At 35.0% G+C, this 21733-nt stretch overlaps 1 protein-coding gene across 2 annotated transcripts in view; it reads left to right on the top strand.

Moving 5' to 3' along the window:
• Nucleotides 1-21733, top strand: part of TBC1D32 (TBC1 domain family member 32) — a 201284-nt gene that overhangs the window by 33019 nt on the left and 146532 nt on the right. For both annotated transcript variants that reach the window (XM_049654268.1, XM_049654266.1), the window contains exons 6-14: nt 1012-1137; nt 3909-3987; nt 4115-4218; nt 4311-4372; nt 4973-5117; nt 7796-7855; nt 15015-15105; nt 18599-18739; nt 21389-21481. In XM_049654268.1, coding sequence (XP_049510225.1) covers nt 1012-1137; nt 3909-3987; nt 4115-4218; nt 4311-4372; nt 4973-5117; nt 7796-7855; nt 15015-15105; nt 18599-18739; nt 21389-21481 — 901 coding nt within the window. The remainder of the gene's footprint in view (nt 1-1011; nt 1138-3908; nt 3988-4114; nt 4219-4310; nt 4373-4972; nt 5118-7795; nt 7856-15014; nt 15106-18598; nt 18740-21388; nt 21482-21733) is intronic.

Here is a 21733-nt window from a genome sequence, read left to right as displayed (position 1 = left end):
TTTTGTCCTAAAAATTAACTGAAAAGGAAAAATTAAAGTTTCTGAAATCATTCCTAAGTCCCCCAATCCCTATTACAAATACAGTTGTATTTAGGAGTTCTTTCATATGAATATATAGACACTTTTAAGTGCGTGTATATTCTTTTTCACGTAAAACTTGATACCCTGATTTAAAGGGTCTGGTTTCCTAAGCTTGGCCCCTACTGCTCCCTCCTGCCCCTCCCTCTTCCCCTTTTTTAAACCACTAGATTTCACTTATTTCAGCAGGGGAAAGAACCAGATTTTGAGGAATGGGTTGGAATCAGTGAGTTATTATTCACTAATTGGAGAGTGGTGGGGCAGAAGCCATGTTCCATTTCTGATTGGAGAAGGGCTATTTTCCACTGTTGTCCTTTGGGTCATACTGTTTTGAAGGAACTCTGATTAATATTTGAGAAGAATGATTAAGAAGTAAGCTTTTTGTGACAATACAGAAATTCAGTTTTGCATTACATTGCTTTCTATCTCAGTGGTTTGAAGGTCGGAAAATGTGGTACAGCATCAAAAACTAGTCCAAATTGTTTTGTGAGAATTGTTCCTATATTCTGGAATGGGGATGCTTCACTAGGGGCATATTAGGCTATTTTTAAATTAAGGCCCCCAAATTATAGGACCACCTATGGGTGTCTACTTTAGTAAGGGAAGTCTGTGGAACAAGGCCATTGGAAAACCTTGCCCTGATGATTCAGATTCGGCCACCATTCTTCATTCACTTAGATATAGGACCTAGAATCTCACACAGTTATGTTTTAATTTTTGCTTTATGTAAAATTAACAACTTATTTTTTTCCTGTTTAACACTTAGTTTAAAAAAATCAGTTCTCAAAATTGTTTTGTAAAAGAACCTTTGATTTTTCAGTAGTTGGCTCTTTAAAACAATTATCTAGATAAGACTGCTTTTCGATTTTTAATATTTGGAGCATTGGTAGTGTTCCAGTGGCTGGGTATTAATAAAAGTCTTTTAAATTATAGGTGAGATATGAAGCCTTGCAAATGTTATGTTCAGCTCCGCCATCTGATGTACTGAATTGTGAAAATTGGACCACTCTCTGCGAAAAACTGACAATGTCTCTTTCAGATCCTGATCCTGTGTTTAGTGTAAGGAAATGCTTATAGAAACATATACATTTTTAAAGTTTATTTATATGGAGAGAGAAAGAGTGCGAGTGTGTGCAAGTGGGAGAGGTGCAGCGAGAGAGAGGGAGGGAGAGAATCCCAAGCAGCCTCTGCACTGGCAGTTCCGTGTGGGCCTGAACTCACAAATCACAGAGATCATGACCTGAGCCAAAGTCAGGCGCTTAACTGGCTCAGCCACCTATCTGGGTGTTCTCTATAGAAATAATCTTTTAAAAATTTGTTTTCCCACCATTCTGTAAGCAAATGGAATTATTATTTTAATAGTAGCTCTAATACTCAAGGAATTTCATTTCCAGCTTTTGAGTTGTGAAGATTTTCTTTAAAGCATTGACTTAACTCTTTTATGATTAGAATGATCACTGTCACATTTCACTGCCAAATAATAATATAGGTACCTTGTGCATTTTGTTTTATCTCATAAAGGGATATCCAATTTGTGTCTTGTTTTTGAGTTAAGAAAAATATTTTAAAAGATTATTTAAAGCATTTTTGAAAGAATTGATGACATATGAAAATTTGCATTTAAAATGATCAGAATTTATCCTAACTGAATCATAAGCATTTTTCTTATGGATTTAAGTGTTTATTTAGAGATTGCTTAATTGCTTAAAAAGAAAAGAAAACTAAAGCCAAGTTTAGAAGACAATTGAGATGAATCATAAAGCAAATATAGAAAATTCCAAAAATTATAAAATTATGAAGTCAGAGAAATGGTTGAATGTAAAAAATGATTCTCCTATAACTTCTCAGAAATGCTATTACATGAGTAAGATCATATTAAAAAGTATAGTTCTATTGGTAATATCGATAATGTGACTTAAAAAATTTTGCTAAGGGCACTTGGCTGGCTAAATCAGTACAGCATGCAACTCTTGATCTTGGGGTGGTAAGTTCGAGGCCCACACTGGGTGTAGAGATTACTTAAAAAAATAATAAAATCTTAAAAAATCCGGCTATATCCCATATCACATTTAAATGCAAAGTAGGTTTAGAGGGTCTTTTTCTTAATTGATGTATCAGTGAAGAAAAATTTTGCTTTAAAATTATTATGGTGTTTTGTACAAAATTAAAGATATTAGCATAAGGGTTAAAATGTACTAGCTGTTCAACAGATACGTATTGATTACCAACAATGTGCAGCATTCTAATCTAGATGCTGGAAACACACTGACCAAGACATTAGTCTCCGCCTTCATAGAACTTACATTCTACTAGAGGAGTGGGACAGTAAGCAGTTATTAAAAAAAAAAAAAAAGCTCAATACATTTATCTGTTGAAAATCATACTCTTCCATCAATGAAGATATAATTATACTGGTAAACAGGAGTGGTTTGGAAACAGAAGTGGTTTGTTGATTTTTATAAGGGGGGAAAATGTGTTCCAATTACCTAATACCCAGATGTAGTTCAGCTTTACTGACACTAGATGATGCAGACTTCTGTAAAAACTCAATGATCCAAGAACTTCGGAAGGGAAAAAGACTTTTCAGGGTCACTTTTAACATTTCAAGGCTTTCTAAAAGGAAATGAAATTGTTAATTTCTGTGTATTTTTTCTTAACAAAGAATAGTGGTCAGGCAAATTTCCTTTAATTATTTAAAAAATTACATAATAATTTTTATAAACCATGAATATCCTAATGGGTCAATATAAGTGGTTTTGTTTAGCTATTACAGATTATTCACAAGAGTGTTGTCGATACTTAAAATTGGAAGAAGTTGTTATAGAGGGGAGATGGTAATAGAACCTGTCATTTTGGAGTAGAAAGTAAGGCATGGCATTCTTTTCATTTTGAATTTATGCTTGATCCAAACTCTTGATTGGATTCTTTGATTCTGTTTCTTCATTTCCTACTCTAAAGGACTCTTCCATGTAATTTAGTGAAGCCTATAGTGTTTTAAAAGTGTGACAGATACTTATCAGTTGCTGCAATTATAAAAATAAACTTTCCAAAGTATTTAATATCCTGTGTTCAGTAGGAATTCCTTTGGGTTATTAGAGACTTTAGTCATTTGGGTAACCTTTTTTTTTTAAAAGTAAATTATCCTAGCATTTGATATAGGCAAGGTCATTCCCCCCCATCCCTCCCACCCCCAGACTAGAACACTTGAGGAAATTTTATGTTTTTATGTAATGGGACATTGAATTTCACTATTAGGATTAATTTCATCACAGTATTAAAGTTGGCATAATTAAAATGATAGCTATTATTTTAAAGTACCTACTAGGGCCAAGTACTTTTCTAGCTACATCTATTATCATTTAATTCATTTACCTTGTGATAATTTCTACTTTAAGTTCTAATGTATATTTTGAAAATGTGTTAAATAATACTTTTCTTGGAGATAGGCAAAATATCGGAGTCCTAAATGTCTAATTACTGAAACTACCCATGTAAGCAATTAAAAAAAAACAAACAAACCAGCAAATGTTGGATTTGGAAAGGAGAATGGTTGTTGTTGTGATTGTTGTTGTTGTTGTCTTTAACCATTTAGTACTCCTGCTGTTGTCTGAACATTGTACCTTACTCTATCAAACCTCATTCTTTCTCCATCCATGTATTTTACTTTTTACTGACCAACATAAGATTGTGCTTTTACTTAAAGGTACATTCCTACTCAGATTTCTGAAAGGTTTCTATTTATTTTCTAAGTTTTTCACTGTGTGAAAAGTGTTTTTTTCATCTCCATTCTATTATAAGAATCTCTGATACAAATCTTTTCATTTTCATAGGACCGGATTTTAAAATTCTATGCACAGACATTTACTCTTTCACCATTACATATGACCAAGGAAATTTATACAAGCTTAGGTATGTTTATTCGATTTTTTAAAAGGCATTTTCCTTTATTTGTGCTTAAGAAAGTGGATAGGAAATAACTTTTCAGAAAACACTGCAAATGCATGATGATTAATATATTTTTAATTTTTCTTTTCAGCTAAATATTTGAAGTTATACTTTCTTTCTAGAGAAAATCATATTCCTACTCTGTCAACTGGTATAGATATAAGTAATCCTAATGTGATCTGCTTACTTAAAAAGGTATTCACTTGCTATATGCTTTTATTTTTGTTTAAATAGTTCTATATTTAAGAATTCTAATTTTTTGAGAATTGTTACATACTGCTTTTCAGGTTCGTCTTCTAAATGAATATCAGAAAGAGGCTCCATCTTTCTGGATTCGTCACCCAGAAAAGTAAGTCCCCTAATTTATGTCAATATGAAATATAAGAGTGTTACTGTCCCTTGTGCATTACAAGGAGAAAGAATAGAGACAGTCTTAATTGACTTATGTAATTGGGGAGGGATTAATAAAGTTTAGCTTTTCATATTTTGTGCTTAGCTATATGAATGGCTCTTTGCAAATACCATTTTACACCATTTATTTATTACAAAAAATCTGAATGAGGATGATATAGCCTTGTTTCCAATTCTTTTATTATTAGTCTTTGCTACTTTGGACAAGTTCCTTAAGTGTTCTTTAAATTTTTTCCTTTCAGTTCTAAAAGTTTTAATAAGGTTATAAGAGCCAACTGTTGAGTCTAAAAAGGAAAGTTAAGTTTGGAGAGCCAGTGTTGAAGTAGAAACAAAAGTTTTTTAAAAAACAGGAAAAAAATTGGGTGTGAATCCCATTTGCTAAAACATAAGAAAAAGTTTTTTTCTAAAAATTTTCACTTTATTATTCCATAAATAGAAAATATATCACTCTGTGTGTGTGTGTGTGTGTGTGTGTGTGTGTGTGTGTGTAATAGCATTTGTTTTTTTTTCTAAAACTGTTTTATTCCCAAACTTTAAGGTATATGGAAGAGATTGTGGAGAATACTTTGTCCTTATTATCCGTTAAACATGATCAGGGCCATCTTGTCTCACAAAAGATTTTGGATCCAATCTACTTTTTTGCATTGGTTGATACCAAAGCTGTGTGGTTCAAAAAGTGGATGGTAAGGAAAAATGGAATATGTCTACTTTTTAGTGCATTGCTGTATTGTGTCAAAGAATAACTAACATTCCAGTTTTTACTATTTATAAGAGTTCTAATCACTTTTACATGTTAACTCACTTAACTCTTATAACAATTTGTGAGATATATGGTATTACTACCCCATTTTACAGATGTGGCAACTGAAGTATGGAGAAGTAATTTAAGATTGTTTACCTAGTAAGTGACAGAGCCAAAATAGGATTTTAAATGATAATTCATTTGACTCTGTTAACCTGAATGACCTATCTAAAATCTGTTCTTTTTTTAGTCTAAAAACTTCAGATTTTTTAAGCAGATGTGGTAGAACATGAGTTCAGTGTTCATTTTTCTCTGACTTAGGATATTTTCAGACATACGTCCTTTCATTTGCTTCCTCCTGAACCTGCAATTTGGAGAATGTTTAATGCCTGAATGCTGGTGATTTCCAGTGGAGCTCATCACTATTCTGGAACTGAAATTAATTTTAAAGATCCTTATACTGTTACCTCCCTCATCTGCTGTGGAATGAGTTGTCTGTCTGGCAGTAGCTGCAGCAGTGTTGGCTTCTTATTCTCACATCTTTGTCCCTCTAAGTTTGTCTGCCAGGCATTATGTATTTGTTGCTGTGGCGAAGGGAAAGGGATGGGGCCGTGACTTGCCATGATGAGGAGCAACATGTTTATTTACTGCTCCATACAATTTGCACATTACTTAGTTGATGGCTAATTTTTATTTTTGTTTTGCCTTTTGTTACATAAACTGTATAATGCAATTAACCCAAACAGTTCTGTCCAGAGCTTAGTCCTTACCTGGCTTATAAAGTATGTGTTTGATAAGTGTTTGCTCAATTTAATTAACTTGAACCCTTTATGCCTTACATCTGACACTTTATTCTTAATTTTTAGTTATCAAATTATACCTTTATTATAGAAAGTATACAAAATATGTAAAAATACATATTGAATTTCTACAACACAGGGATAACTATTAAGATTTTGGTTTATGTAGTTACATTATATACACTTTTAAATTTATTGGTTTAGATCTTTAACAAATCTTATTCTGTTAATACATTTTTTCACTTAACATATTTTATTGTCAGTACTTGATTCTCAAGAGTATGCAGCAGATCACAGAAACACTAACCAACAGAAAATTATATATATATATATATATATATTTATATATATATATATATATATATATATATATATATAAATTAGCTCCTGTGTTCTAGTATTAATGAAAATTCATTACATTATCCTACACTCATCTAAGTCAGAGGTTGGCAGACTTTCTAAAGGGACAGACAATAAATTTTTGGTTTTGTGGACTGTACTGTCCCTGCACCTATTCAATTCTGTTGTAACCCCAAAGCATCCTTAGGCAATATATAAATGAATGGATGTAACTATTCCAATAAAACTTTATGTACCAAATCAGGTGGCAGCTGAACTTGGCCTGGGAATGTAGTGTAGTGACTCTGGTCTAAGGGATGCACTATGAGGATTTCTTTTCAGAACTTAGTCAAAAGTAGGAGTGCTGATTCATAGGGGCACATGTACCCCAATGTTTATAGCAGTGCTTTCAACAATAGCCAAATTATGGAAAGAGCCCAAATGTCCATCAACTAATGAGTGGATAGAGAAGATTTGGTTTATATATATGATGGGATACTACTTGGCAATGAGAAAAAATGAAATCCTGTCATTTGCAACAACGTGGATGGAACTGGATAGTATTAAGCTAAGGGAAATAATTCAGTCAGAGAAAGATATGTTTTCACTCATATGTGGAACTTGAGAAACTTAACAGAAGACAGTGGGGGAAGGGAAGGGGAAAAAATAATTTCAAACAGAGAGGGAGGCGAATCATGAGACTCTTGAATGTGGAGAACAAACTGAGGGTTGATTGCGGGGGTGGGGGAGGGAGGAAATGGGTGATGGGCATTGATGAGGACACTTGGGGTGAGCACTGGGTGTTGTACGTAAGGGATGAATCACAGGAATCTAACCCCAAAACCGAGAGCACACTGTATACACTGTATGTTAGCTAACTTGACAATAAATTTTAAAAAATATAATTTATATTATATTTAATATAATTTAATAACATTTATATTCTCCCCGTTGTGGAAAGCATAAAAAGTATGTTTTAATCCCACTATATTTAGTTCTAAGGAGATAATTATTTTTTTGGCACTTTGAATTATTTAAAATACATGATTGGGAGAAAGTGATTAAGATACTGTTGCTTCAGAGCATTTCAAGCTTGGCAAATTTCTGCATATGTAGATAGTACAGTATCCTTCATTGTGACGGTTGTGATCTTCCTCACCCCGGCTTTTGTGTCTTTCCTTTCCTTCTGATATGTGTGTTGATAATGGTTTTAAAGTAACAACATGGAAACTGGTTGCAGTTGAGGGATAGAATATTTTTCTACTTGTCTGTCAATAAATGATCTACAGTTCTTTTCATACCATTTGCATTCTGGTAATTGCTATGCTCATAATCCATTGTACATAGAAAAACCTATTATCTACTGATTACAATAATTTCAAACTGTTATTGGTAATTCATGTTATTGGAAATGATTCGGGAAAAATAGACTTTGAGTGGTATAGCTTGAATATTAAATATCATTTTCTCCTAATTTTAGCATGCATATTATAGCAGAACTGCAGTACTAAGACTTCTTGAAAAGAAATATAAATCTTTGGTAAGTCTGTTTCTGTCCTTATGTTGAGAAATAATATCACAAAAAGATACATGATGTAATAAGTTGAATGTGCAAAGTTGATTGATAATTTATCTTGGATGATGAAATAATCCTCCCCCCCCCTTTTTATAAATGTTTGTTTATTACGAGAGAGAGCATGCATGTGTGTGTGAGCTGGGGAGGGCCAGAGACAGAGGGAGAGAGAATCCCAAGCAGGCTCCATGCTGTCCGTGCATAGTGTGACACGGGGCTCGAACCCATGAACCATGAAATCATGACCTGAGCTGAAATCAAGAGTTGGATGCTTAGCCAAATGAGCCACCCTGGCACCCTGAAACAATTCCTCTTTTATGTGATTTTTTTTAAACTACCATTTTGTGACATATAAAAGGATAAAAGTATAGAATTGAGTAATAGGGTAACATTTAGGAAATACATAATTACGTCGTAAATTGGGATGCTAACAAGCAAGTTGAAACAAGCCCTATTTTTAAGTATTGTGACTTAATTCAGGTCAGGTATTTGTAGGGGAGTTAGTTCTATAAAATATACCCATGCTCTGGACTGAAAGTTGTATTAAAAACTCAGAATGATACGTGCTTTTGCATTTACAAAAATTAATTCAAGTTACATCAAATAAAAACTAAAACTATAAAATATATTAGCAAAATGTTCCACATTTATTGCTATCAGTGGAATAATGTGTAAAGACTTTGAAAATAAATCAAGTCTAATAACAAACATGAAATGTGAAATTTATTAAAATACTTTAAAAGTTCTAATAGGACTTTGAAATGATAAATATGATTTATGTAGTTAGAATCTTGAGTTTAAAAGTCAGGAGAAGGGAAATGGTCCTAGAGTTGTGAATTTCTGGGTGAATGCAGTAGAGCATAAAATGAAAAAAGAAAACTTGTTTTGTGTTTGAGAATCAAGAGAATTGAGTTTCAGAAGGGAGAGAGAGGGATGTTGAATAGAACAGGAGTTTATTTGTAGAGGTAATAAGTGTTTAAAAATGTTTAATGACTTGAAATAAAATCCTTCCACATCTCCTTTCCCTCCCATTCCCATTTTAAATGAAAATTTGTTGCCATATGAACACAAACTGATCTTGTTAAAATAGAGAAAGGGGGAAAACCCAATGATTCCCCTCTCCCTATAACTCATTGTTGCTGTCATAGGGGCTTGGGTGGAAATATTGCAAATGTTTCTTATAGATTAACTTTTCAAATAAGGAACAGATTTTTAAGAGTTAATTATACCATAATCAATTTTTAGTCTGAAAATAGTTACTTTATTATAAACAAATTACGTATTTTATCAAGTGAATCAAGTATTTCTTGTACATAATTGGTCAAACTTGCATGAGATTCTGACTTAAAACTCATATTCTCTTAAAAACTTTCCTGAACCTACAAAATATGTAAAGACTGTGTGTGTGTGTGTGTGTGTGTGTGTGTGTGAGTGTGTGTGTGTGTGTGTGTGTGTGTGTGTGTGTGTGTGTAAGTTTTAAAGCAAACATGGCCCAACTTTTGAAAGGAAACCTTGGGGAAAATGGATACAAGATCTATCTCCACTTTTCAGAATTGAGGGGATCAGATTTTGGACGTCTACAGTGGAAACTTTAAGACCACTCCATGCATTTTCCTTTTGCTTTGTAAGAGTTCCTTGCGTGAGGACTTGAGTCACAGCAGCCTGCTTGGCACGATGTCCTGCTAAAGCATTTCCTTTAGCTTCTCCTCTGTGCACTCTGATAACATTTTCTACAACAGTGGAATATCTGCATTGTCCAGTAGAGTGGCCACTAGATATATGTGGCTACTGAAAACTTGGAATGAATTTCAGGAACCCGAGAAGCTGGGTATTTTTAACTTTAATAGTAATTTAGAACTAATACATGGTTAGAGGCCACTTGATGTAATTCTATTCTATATTTATGACGTTTATGAAATTTTAAGTAGGTAGTGTTAGACAACACAATTTACGTATGTGCTGTTGATTTTTAAGAGCTGAGAAAATTGAGAACTTTATTTCCATAGCATTGTAAAGTCACGAACTAGTTGAAAAACATTTGGTCTATCAGCACAAATATTTAATCTTTTATTTTTAATATCTTCATTCTTTGTCCAGTCTACCCTGAAGTGCATAGCTTTTGAAATGGCTTATATAGTGTATTTCCTTTTTTTCTTGCTCTCTCAAAGTCATTTAAAAAATATTGACAGGTTATTTAAATTCTCCCTGGGTTTTTCATGTACCCTGTTTTTTAACCTCCCTCCATCTTATGGTTTAGCAATTAAGGCTGATATGTGTTTGATAGTACAGGAGAATAAGTATCAAATAAAATCCTGAATTTTACAGCAAATTTTTGTTTTCCTGGAGTTTAGGAAAATCATTCTTTATACCCTCAATTTGACTCTTAAGACTATTGTTTAAATTTTCCTACTATAAATTTGCTTTCTGCTTCAGTTTAAAGGGGATATTATATAATGTGGTTGTTTTCTCTCCTGAGCATGTGCCTTTTTTTGTTTTGTTACCTTTTTCTAAATAATAAAAGGTGCAATATTTAAGAAGCAAGGGGAAAGGGGAAGGAACAGAAGTGGGTGGTGAAGATAAAGCTGGGTAGGGATGGGTGCTGGGAGGATGGATTTCTGAAGGTTTGAATGGAAGCGAACTAAATAGCCTTTTTGAAAGACCATCCTGGAGATTATATTTTGAGTTATCAGCTGAGGAAACTGACTAGGTTTTGCTCTTTTGTCTCCTATTTTAGAGCTGCTCTGAAGTATTTATTTTGTCATGTCAGAAATTACTCATACTGGTATTGTTGTAAGTCATTTTTGGTTGTTTCTGTTTACCAGGGTCTGTGTAAGAGCTAGGATTGTAAGAATAAGTTCATCCAGGAAGTAGGAGTTCTATCAGAAGGAGGTTGAAGCTTAAATTTAGACAAACATGAAACACACTTTTGCCCAAAAGTTTATGAATGATGTCTCAGGTTCTGATAAAGCAGAAGCTAGTGAGAACTATATATGACCAGTTACATGAATTGACAAGTTGGAGTATCCTTTTGAAATTTTTGTAGGATTCCCAAGGCAATTTGACTAGTTGCTTTTGCATGAATTTGTTGCTGGTAGCCAGGAATCTCAGGGCTGGCTTGGATTTGATTCACTGGATTAGAGACTTCTTAGACTATCCCTGCTTCTGTTCTCTATGGAACAGTCTTTTGTATATTCAGTAGATGCAAGATAAACCAAAATAAAACAGGAGTTAAGACTGTGCAAATAACAAAAGTAAAGCAAACACAGAAGAATAAGCTGGTTAATAGCATAAATATTTACCAAATGGTGCCCCTGCAAAACAAAAGCTACTTTCTATAAAGACTTACATCATAAATCTTAAGATAACAAATAATTTAGCAATGAATACTCAATGAAGCAAGTCTGAGCTCAGATTGTTGAGGCCAACTCACATAGTCATAGATCTGAAGGACTATCAGAGTTTGGGACTCGGGGGGGGGGGGCCCAGTGAACATTCTTTATCTGGGGATCCCGTAGAATGCCACCAAGTGTGAGCCTTCAAGGTAATCTGCATGGAAGCACTAGAATTGTCAAGGATTAAGACTGCTGTTGAATATCTGAAATAACACATAAAGCCAAATTTATTGCTTAAGTTAGGCAAAGCAGATTTTTAATCTTCCAAGGTTTTGGGGAAAGCTTAGAACTCAGAAATTGGTAGACTTTCAGAGGTGAGAGTAGTTCATGCCAGCAGTGGAAGGATGGCAGCTCAGGTGAGATTGTTGCTGACTGACTGGCTTCTACAAACGTATTTCCTGGAGTGTGTCTCTTGTTGTTAGCTCATTTTGCAGCAGCAAGGGGCTAACACTGATGGGTTGGATTTCAGAAATATATTTTTCAAATGTGTTGACATGTATTGATTTACAAGGTTTTAAATTTGTTATTCCAGATACCAATTATCATGGGTTATATAGATTTGTCATCAATTTGCTAAATAAATTTAAATTCGGTTATGATGTTTATTATTTGTGGAACAATCAGCTTTTTACTAGGATTATGTGGAAATTTTTGTTCTTAATGAGTAGGTGTTATCCTGGAAAAGAGAAGGGGTGTGGTTAAGGTTGTGGCAGGAAAATATGTCAGGGCGGCAGAATAGCATGTTTAAAGGCTTAGGCTTAGGAAAACACAAAGCACATTTAGAAACTCTACATATTTTGTGACTGGACACAGGAAATTTCCTGAAAGTTGGTTCTCTGAATGCTAATTTAAGTAATGATGTTGTTTGAAAATCGCTTGGATATTTTAAATTGGGACTGTGACAGTTGATGCACTCATGCCTGGGGCAGTGTGTAATTCCATAAAAATAGACCTATATAAGGGAAATCTTTAGTCGTTTTCCTTTTAGAAGTACAAGTGTTGATTTTGTTGTAAATGTCTGTTCACAGTGTTTCAGTTTTAACTGTGTTGATTTAGTGAGGTTTTGAGTGCATTTGCTTTTGATTAGTTGGTCATTGGTCATATGTTGAATTGACTTTTGGTGACTGAGTTTTACAAAGGTAGATGTATTTCTGTGTTTGTGCATGTGTGTATGGCTGGGATGGAGGTATCCAAGAAGAATGAAACTAATGTCTGATCTTAGTTTTTCTATATAATATGTCAAATTTAGGAGATTGGCTTTTATATTAGAGGCTTTTATATTAGAGCCATTGATAGGTTAAGTACTCAAGTGACATTATATTAGGGCTTTGGAAAATTTTGAAAATGGGTTGAAGGTGCTAGATGAAGATAGAGAAATGTTGAAGCAAAAAGACGAAGAGGATTCATCCAAGCAAAAGATGAATGAAACATGAGTTTAGGCTGTGGCAGCATGAATTGGGTTAAATATATGGACTCGGGAGTACTATTATTTTTATTTTTATTTTTTATTCTTTTTTACATTTATTTTTGAGAGAGAGGGAGAAGGAGGAAGAGGAGGAGGAGGGGAGGAAGAGGGGCAGGAAGAGGAGGAAGAGGGGCAGAAAGAGGAGAAAGAGGGGCAGAAAGAGGAGGAAGAGGGGCAGAAAGAGGGAGACAAAAGAATCCCAAGCAAGCTACATGCTGTGAGCCCAGAGCCCGATGCAGGGCTCAAACTCAGGAACCATGAGATCGTGACCCGAGCTGAAATCAAGAGTCAGATGCTTAACTGACTGAGCCACCAGGCACCCCAAGTACTGTTATTTTTAGAATATAGGGTTTAGAGGACTTGGTTTTTAAAATAGGGGATGGTTAAGGACTTCATTGAGTGATTAATATCATTCATTGAGAGAAGTAACACAGGAGGAGGAAAATAGGAAGAATTTGGGGAAAGGTAAAACTTTAGATTTTATACAAGTTTGAGATCGAGATTTTCAAGAGGCAGTTTCATTTTGATCTGGATCTCTAAAGTTTGATTTAGATAAGACAGATAGATATCGGAGGAGGTCCGCAAGACCACCCCTCAGATTTGATGATTTGCTGGAGGACTAGTAGGACTCAACGTATAGTTGTACTCTCAGCTATGATTGTAACAGAAAAAGTATGCAAAGAAATTGACATAGGGAAAAGGAGCTTTGGGTGAAGTCTGGAGGATACCAACCTTAAGCTTCCAAGAGTTCTTGCTCTGTCCCCCACAGTGGAGTCCTGATGTGACTCCACTTAATTCCTCCAGCATCATTATAATAGCTCATGTGAAATGTCCTCCAGAGGCACTCATTAAAGACTCTGCCCCCAACCCCTTTTTTTTAAATTGGGGATTGATCATGTAGGTATCTTCTGCCTAGCATATACCAGGATTTCAGACTCCCAGAAGGAAAGCAGGTGTTGAGCATAAATCTCATTGTTTGTACACACTATTTAGGTACAGAGAGCCCTTCTTATCAGTTCTTGGAATTTCCTCTTGAGATAACCTCCCAGATGGAGTCAGGGTCCAACTTTGCAAGCAGGCATTTCTTACAATGGAAGTCCTGCCATATTAACTCCTTTCTGCATAAAACTGAGGCCATGCAAATGCGACTGGGAAATCCATGAATTCATTGACACCACAACTATGAACTTGCCTCTGTCCACACAATCTTCATCTTTTTTCCCATTGAAAACTTAATCCTTCCTTCCCCTTAGGTTCTGTCTGCTTGTCTCTTAGATACTTTTTTTCTATCCACTCTCCTCTGTCTCTCCTGTATAGTCAAACTCTTCTTCTCTGCTGGCTTCTTCCAATAACATCTAAGCATGATCATGCCCTTCTAACTTGAAAAAGAATTCAGTGTTGACTCTAATTTGTACACCAAAGGTTGCTGTATTTTTTTTATTCCTTCTTTACAGCCAGCCTTCCTGAAGATGAAAGTTATACTAACTGCCTCTACTTTGTTGGTTTTTTTTTTTTTTTTTTCCATTACAGTTTGGCTTATTCCCCAAACTCTCATGAAACTGATCTTTTCAGGGTCATCAACAATCTCTTTATTGCCAGTGTAACAATTATTACTCCTTATCTCATGGTGGCCTCCATTTTGAGAACTAGAATGAGAGGACATGTACTGGAAGTGGGTACATCCAGGGGAAAGGGGAGGGGATTTGAAAAAGTCTATGTGGGGAGAATGGGAGAAGGAGGTAGAATGGAGACTCCTAGGAGAATGACTGGGTACAGTACAGGCTGGAAATCATTTTCTGTTGTCATTGTTCTTTGAATTATAAGATTTATCTTTATCAGTTTTCATCAGTGCTGGTATCCGAGATGGAAGTGAAGGCTTGATCTAGTTCATATTTTGCTGGTGTGATAGGAAGACAAGTCTCGAAGGCAATACCTGTAAGGGGTATTGGCAAGAGCGTTCTTAAAGTTATGGTCACAGAACTTTTGCATCTCTCACTATGAAGTATGTATCTATCTTTGTCCATTTACACTGACATTATAGCAATATTGTTGGTCTTCAAGTATTTTTGGTGTTTTCCGGAATGATGCCATACTTAAAATGTAAGTGGGGAAGTTGAGCTTCTGTGGACTGGAAAAGTATTATTTTAAATACTTTTGTTAAATGTTTTTCTCAGCATATTTTTATAACCTTGATTAACTTTTTTTTTTTTTTACTACTTGAAATTGGGGGCTACAAATTTCTAGAATTAATAAGTTATTATTTTATTAGATAACTACAGCAGTTCAGCAGTGTGTTCAGTACTTTGAGTTGTGTGAGGCCATGAAAATCGATGAGATTTTGGGTCATTCAAAGCATTGTGGTAAGTATTGTTTTTTTCTGTTACATACTTTTAAAAATGACCTCTTAGCTTAGTAGCTTAGTAACTTATTTTTAATGGTTAGTAGCATAGTAAATCAGACCACTTCTGCTAATATAAAATATTTTCACAAATTTAAAAACTACATCACAATGATAATTTTAATTTCCAATGTGGAGCTGTTATCGATGTTCTTCTTACATCTGAAGTTCTTCAACTTATACTAGAGTATATGTCCTAGTCTGTTACACTGCAATAATATACTGCTTATTCTTTTCTCTGGTATAGTAGTCATTTATTTGTCCTTACGCATTTTAGGAGGAGGAACATTTCTGTAAAATATTGTTTTATTATTAGATAACCCACCCTGTGATTCCTCTCTGCTTATCCTCTGTCTGAGCTATAAAATACCCTAGATGTGTATTATGCTAAGCAAAATTAGAGAAAGACCAACATTATGAGACTTCACTCATATGAGGACTTTAAGACACAGAACAGATAAACATAAAGGAAGGGAAGCAAAAATAATAGAAAAACTGGGAAGGGGACAAAACATAAGAGACTCTTAAATATGGAGAACAGAGGGTTACTGGAGGGGTTGTGGGAGGGGAGGATGGGCTACATGGGTAAGAGGCATTAAGGAATCTACTCCTGAAATCATTGTTGCACTAAATGCTAACTAATTTGGATGTAAATTACAAAAATAAAAATAATTTAAAAAGTTAAAATACCCTAGATGTTTCATAATCTGGCCTTAATTGCTCTATTGAACCTCATCTCAGGAATAAAATGAATATTCTTTTATAGTAAGATTTTTCTGCATACCAGTGTCTATACACTTCTGTTAATCTTTTATCATTCTCTTATGTCACTTCTCCAAGCAAATAGTACTCTGAGAATATGAAGATCTTATTTTTTTATCTTCAGGTAAATTCTATAACTCAAGCAAGAAAAAATGGTCAAAGACCTGTAATTAGTGGGTTTCAAAAACTAGCGTTTTGTACTAGAGGAGGAAGTACAGGAGCTAGAATTTATTCTTCAAGAGAAGGAAAAAGATAAGTTTATATAAACCTCTCTCCTTTTAAATTTATGTATTTAAAAAATTTCTTGGTATTAAAATACTTTAGGGCTTTTTTTTTTTTTTTCTCTCCCTACTATCTACCAGGACATCATGAATTTACTCTCTTCCCTATCTAGTGAAGACCTGGGATGCTTCATGTCTCGCCCACCCCCACCATTGCTTTCAAAATCCTTGCTCTTTCTCTGAGTTTCTTGTCTGCAGTTGCTTGTCTTTAGATCAGTTCTGTCTTTCATCTTCTTTGGTCTTCAGGAAATTGAGCAGACAGCATTAGTGATATAATTAGTGCACATACATACTTTTCTAACCATAGCTACTATGTTTATTGCATCCTCTTAGATTTTCTTTCTGCAGTGTCCATAATAGTTATTGCAAGCTTTCGCCAGTTTTAGCATGGGCCCTGCTCTGCTCTGGCCTACTTTTCTCTCAAGAGGAGACCTTGCATCCCACTTCACTAAGAAAAGCAGAACTTTACAGAGATGAATTCCCCAGATGTCCTTCTTCTAAGCATACAATGCATGTTTATATGTCCTTATCAATATTCCCTTCCTTTGGGCTGCACTGAAGAAGTATTCTTTTCCAGATTGATCTTTGTTCTTGATTTTGTTCCTCTCTGATATTCTTTGGGGTTTTGTTCCTGTTTTAGAAAGGGGACATTGCTTCGCTTGTTATTGTGTCTCCCTTTTTGTTGGTACCTTCCCCTGCATGCTCTGAACCTGCTTATGTATCTTTCAAATAGAAACCTGAACCAGTTCACCTGTATCTTACTTCCCTGCTTCCCTGCAGAGAAAACTCTTCTAAGTATCCTAAATATATCCAGGCCCCATTTCTTTACCTCCTATTTACTTTTCAGCCATTCTTTCTTATATTTTCTCATCGTTGTGAGGAATCATAATTTCACTGGAAAGCCTCTTTTTTTTGGTATGTTTGTACCCACAAGGGTTTTGCCCTTTGCTTTTTTTTTTTTTTTTTTTTTTAAATGTTTATTCACTTTTGAGAGAGAGCGAGGGAGGAACAGAGAGAGAGGGAGACAGAATCCAAAGCAGGCTCCAGGCTCTGAGCTGTCAGCACAGAGCCCAACATGGGGCTCGAATCCATGAACCTTGAGTTCATGACTTGAGCCAAAGTCGGACGCTTAACCAACTGAGCCACCCAGGCGCTCTGAGCACTCGCCCTTTGCTCTTGTTTTCCTCCTCTTAGTCTACCTGTTCTCTCTTGGGGGATCATGGTTTCAAGTACTACATACGTGTATGATGACCCTGATACTTCAGTCCACCACTTTTCTGAATTTCAAATTCATATGCTTATATCATACTTATAATATCTCTGGGTGCTCCATGGGCACTTTAATGTTAAAATGTCAAGGACTAAAATCACTTTCTTCTGTTTCTTTACTGGTTTCTCCCTCTTTTCCCCTTTAGAATTACCTAAATAGAATAAAAATTCACTGTCTACACAGATGTTGAGTTAGTAACTTGAAGATTTTGTTGTTATTTCACAGTCCACATGTAGTTCTGTATAAGGCCTACCTATTGATTTAATTTTCTATACATTTATCTTTCTGCTCTTCTCCATTTTTGTTGTTGATGCTTTTGCTCATGATGTTTTTAGTTTTATTTCACGCCTTTACCTTCTTCCATCTATCTTTTATGCTATCATCAGGGTTAGTTTTTCACATGCATATTTGATTACTTTCATGCTTACAACCCTTTAATATCATTTCAGTTGCCTCTATAATAAAACCCATATTCCTTCTGCAGCTTAGTCCTCTCTGATCTGCCCCTGCTACCAGCTAGCCTCTTGTCTCTGCCACTTGTCCTCCTCAAGCTCTGGTCATACTAGACTATTTGCCGTACTCTGAATTGGAAGCCCAGTTTCATGTTTCTTACTGTTCTTTGACATCAGATAGTTCGAGGTCTTATATAAGACAGATACTGAGGAGATCTTGAGTGTGTGGATGGATGGATGAATGAATGAATGAATGAATGATATATTTTAGGTGTATATATTTTACAGATTCTAATTTTATTTACTAACATGGTTATAAATAGTCTTCATAGTATTAACTTTTAATTGGTAGAATTTAAACAGTGATATTTTCTAATGACTTTCTCCCTTTCTTATTTTTGAAGTTCCTCTTGATAGCAGGTGATAACTCTGACAATCCTATGCTATTTTGGAATGAACACTGTATGCATGTTACACTTTCCTGAGCTTAAATTTGTGATGAATGCTTTTCCGCAGAGATTTAGGTGTTATAGGATCTTAGGAAAGATAATTAACTTTTTTTTTTTTTTTAAATACCATCAGAGTCTTCATTATAGACTGCAACCCTGTTTAATGTTCAGAAGGGAATGAAGATAGGTACTATCTAAAAAATACATTAAAATAAATGTATTTGTTTGCTTCTCTTTTAAGGGAACAAACAGAAAACCTTCTACTACTCAGGACAAGAATTACAATATATTTATTTCATTCACTCACTGTGCCTTTTAGGAAGATTATTGATCTATACACAAGGCAGACGGTTATTTCCTATAAAGCTGAAGAATAGAAAAGGTATGTACAATTAGGAGAAACAAATATGTTTAGCTGGTAAGGTGGTTGAGCTATGAATTGCTGAACTTTGGAGATTTTGCATGGTGTCTTCTAGGGTGTGTAGCAACATGGTTTTTAGTCTACTGATGGCTTGTACACTTTTAAGTGTTACAGTTCCTTTTTTCAGTATGTGCTTTTCCTTACATTATAGTTTTTTCTATTCAGCCTTTATTGCTTCCCTTATTTCCCCCTGTCTTTCAAAATCCTAGATGTACTGAACAATCCAGATCTGGATTCAGAACTAGAAGACCTCATTTAAATTATAGTTCTCTTATAAACTGGCTGTGACCTTTGGGCAAAATCATATAACCATTGTTTTTTTACTCTATAAAAATGGAATAATATCAGTGATGCTGAGCTCATACAATTTTTGTGATGGTCAGAGATGAGTTTTCAGAATACTGTATTTGTGTTTTTGTTTTATTTTAGAGACAGCGAGTAAGCATGAGCACAAATTGGGGAGAGGAGAGGAGCAGGGAGGGAGGGAATATCCCAAGCAGGCTCCATGCTCAGCACAGAGCCCAATGCAGGGCTCGATCCCACCACCTGGGGAATCAAGACCTGAGCTGAAACCAAGAGTCAGGCACTCAACTGACTGAGCCACCCAGGCACCTCCACAATACTGTTCTATAAACTGCAAAGCCCTGTACCATTTAATATATTACTATGTTACCCTAAGCCCTATTTTTAAAGTTTTCTCCATCAACTTCAGCACATGCTATTATTTTGCCTCCTTTAAAACTTTATACTAGGAATATAGTCGAGAGATCAGCAAACTTTTTCTATAATGTGCCAGATAGCAAGTATTTTTGGTTTTGTGAGCCACATACTGTCTTTGTTGAATATCCTGTATATTTGTTTATACACTTGCTCATTTGTGCAAAATAATGATCACAGCATGCCTGAGACTCTATCCTTAGGAAAGCCTTCTTGCAAGGTTTCACTCTAGCTCGCATGTGGGAACTTGGATTTCTCACTGTTCCCAGAACTGTTAAGAGTGGTCCACTGTGCCTACGTAAACGCTTTGCACACGTAGTATAGTTCATGCTGAATATTTGCTTTCATTCTGGGAGTCTGGAATCCTGGTATGTGCTACGCAGAAGGTGCTTACGTCATCAGCCCCCGTGGAAAGCTTGGGCACTGAATCTCTAGGGAGCTTGTTGGTAGCCAGCATTTCACATGTGTTGTCACAGTTTGTTGTTGGAAGAATTAAGTGTATTTTGTGTGACTCCACTGGGAGAAGACCCTTGTATGTTTGCACCTGGTTTGTTTTGGACTTCACCTCATGCATTTTTGCTTTGTATCCTTTTGTTGTGATAAATTGTAGCTGGCAGTACAACTATATATTGAGTCCTCCTAGCAAATCACTGAATCTGGGCATGGTTGGGGATCCTTGACACACTTTACGTACCTTGAAAAGTGTAAAACAAAACAAAACATTTTTAGCTTGCAAGCCTTATAAAATTAGGCCATACATGCTATTGTTTGCCAATTCTGTTACGGAGTATCTTCACTTTGAACACTTCTGTACTGTTCTCTAGTTGTTTTACTTAAGTTTTTCTCCTTGGTTATGCTGGCTGTGAGCTCCTTGACAGAAACTGTTTTATGTACTTGTATATTCTGTGGACGTGTAACTCGAGGCATAAATGAGCACTTAGAGAATGGACTTTCAAGATAAGAGCTGCCATTTTTATGGGTTATTATTGAACTTTACAGAAATAGATTAATAAACAATCTGTGATGTTATTGTAGGTATTTAACTGAAGTTTATATGTCTGTCATCTATAATTTAGCACTTTATGTTGACTTTTAACATCGACTTTTTGGCCTATCAAATGTCACAGGCCATCTCAAAATTCAGTTTTGAGAGCTCTATTCTACTGTATTAGTGTATGTCAGCATTTAAGTTTTACGTGTGTGTTCACTAGAATCTTTAGGTAACGATTCTGCATCAGGGCTTGGTGAATTACAGCCCACGGGCCAAGTCTGGTACTGTTTTGTATGGCTCATCAGCTAAGAATGGTTTCTATATTCTTACAAGAATATTTTGTGACCTGTGAAATAAAATTAAAATTTTGATGCAAAGTCTTATTGGAAAATTACCATAATTGTTCATTTGCAGATTATCTGTGGCTACTTTAGTGCTACAACATCAGAATTTCATATTTGTAACAGAACCAGAAACACTTTGGCCACTAAGCCTAAAATATTTACTAGAAAAAGTTTGACACCTGTTTCACAGTTATATATAGATAAGTTGGCTGGACTAACACATTAAGCTGAATTTTATCATTCCTAATAAATTCATAGTCCTGATCAGATTGATAGATCTTCCTGTGGTAGGTTTATATTAAGTGACTGGTCCAACATCAATGGTAAAGCTTCACATAGCACCTACTGTATTATTTTCCTTGCCATATTTTAACTTGCCATTAGACAAAACAGATTAGGCAGTTTGTTTTTCTGGAGTTTTCTGTCTTGGGTTCTAGCCCGCTTCTCACTGATTTTACCACAATCTCTGAAAATTCAGGAGGATGGGAAACTCAGTTAAATTTTTTTAAGTTGTAAATATATACTAGAAAATAATCTTTTTCTTTCTCCTTTTTGAAGATTTAGTATCCCTTACAGATCTTGTGGTTTTGTTTACCCAACTTATCTATTACTCACCAAGTTGTCCAAAGATGACATCTGCTGCACATCTAGGTAATTCTGCTTCTATTTTAAATAGAGTAATAGAAATATCTAAAAATACTTAATATTCTGTTGTCTAGATGTTTTGAGTGACTGACCTAATTTGGTAAAGAGGTTTCCTAAGATGCAGTATTATTCATAACAAATCACATTGATCCTGGAGTAAACCATGAAATCTAATTTTGTTTATTGATGTTTTAAGATATTCCTAATTTATTTCCTTCTTATGTAGAATCAATTTTGCTAGAATTTTAATGTCATTCT

Source organism: Panthera uncia (genome assembly GCF_023721935.1).
Source record: "Panthera uncia isolate 11264 chromosome B2 unlocalized genomic scaffold, Puncia_PCG_1.0 HiC_scaffold_24, whole genome shotgun sequence".
NCBI lineage: Eukaryota > Metazoa > Chordata > Mammalia > Carnivora > Felidae > Panthera > Panthera uncia.
Note: the sequence above shows the minus strand (reverse complement) of the source record. Positions and strands in the feature narration are given on the sequence as shown.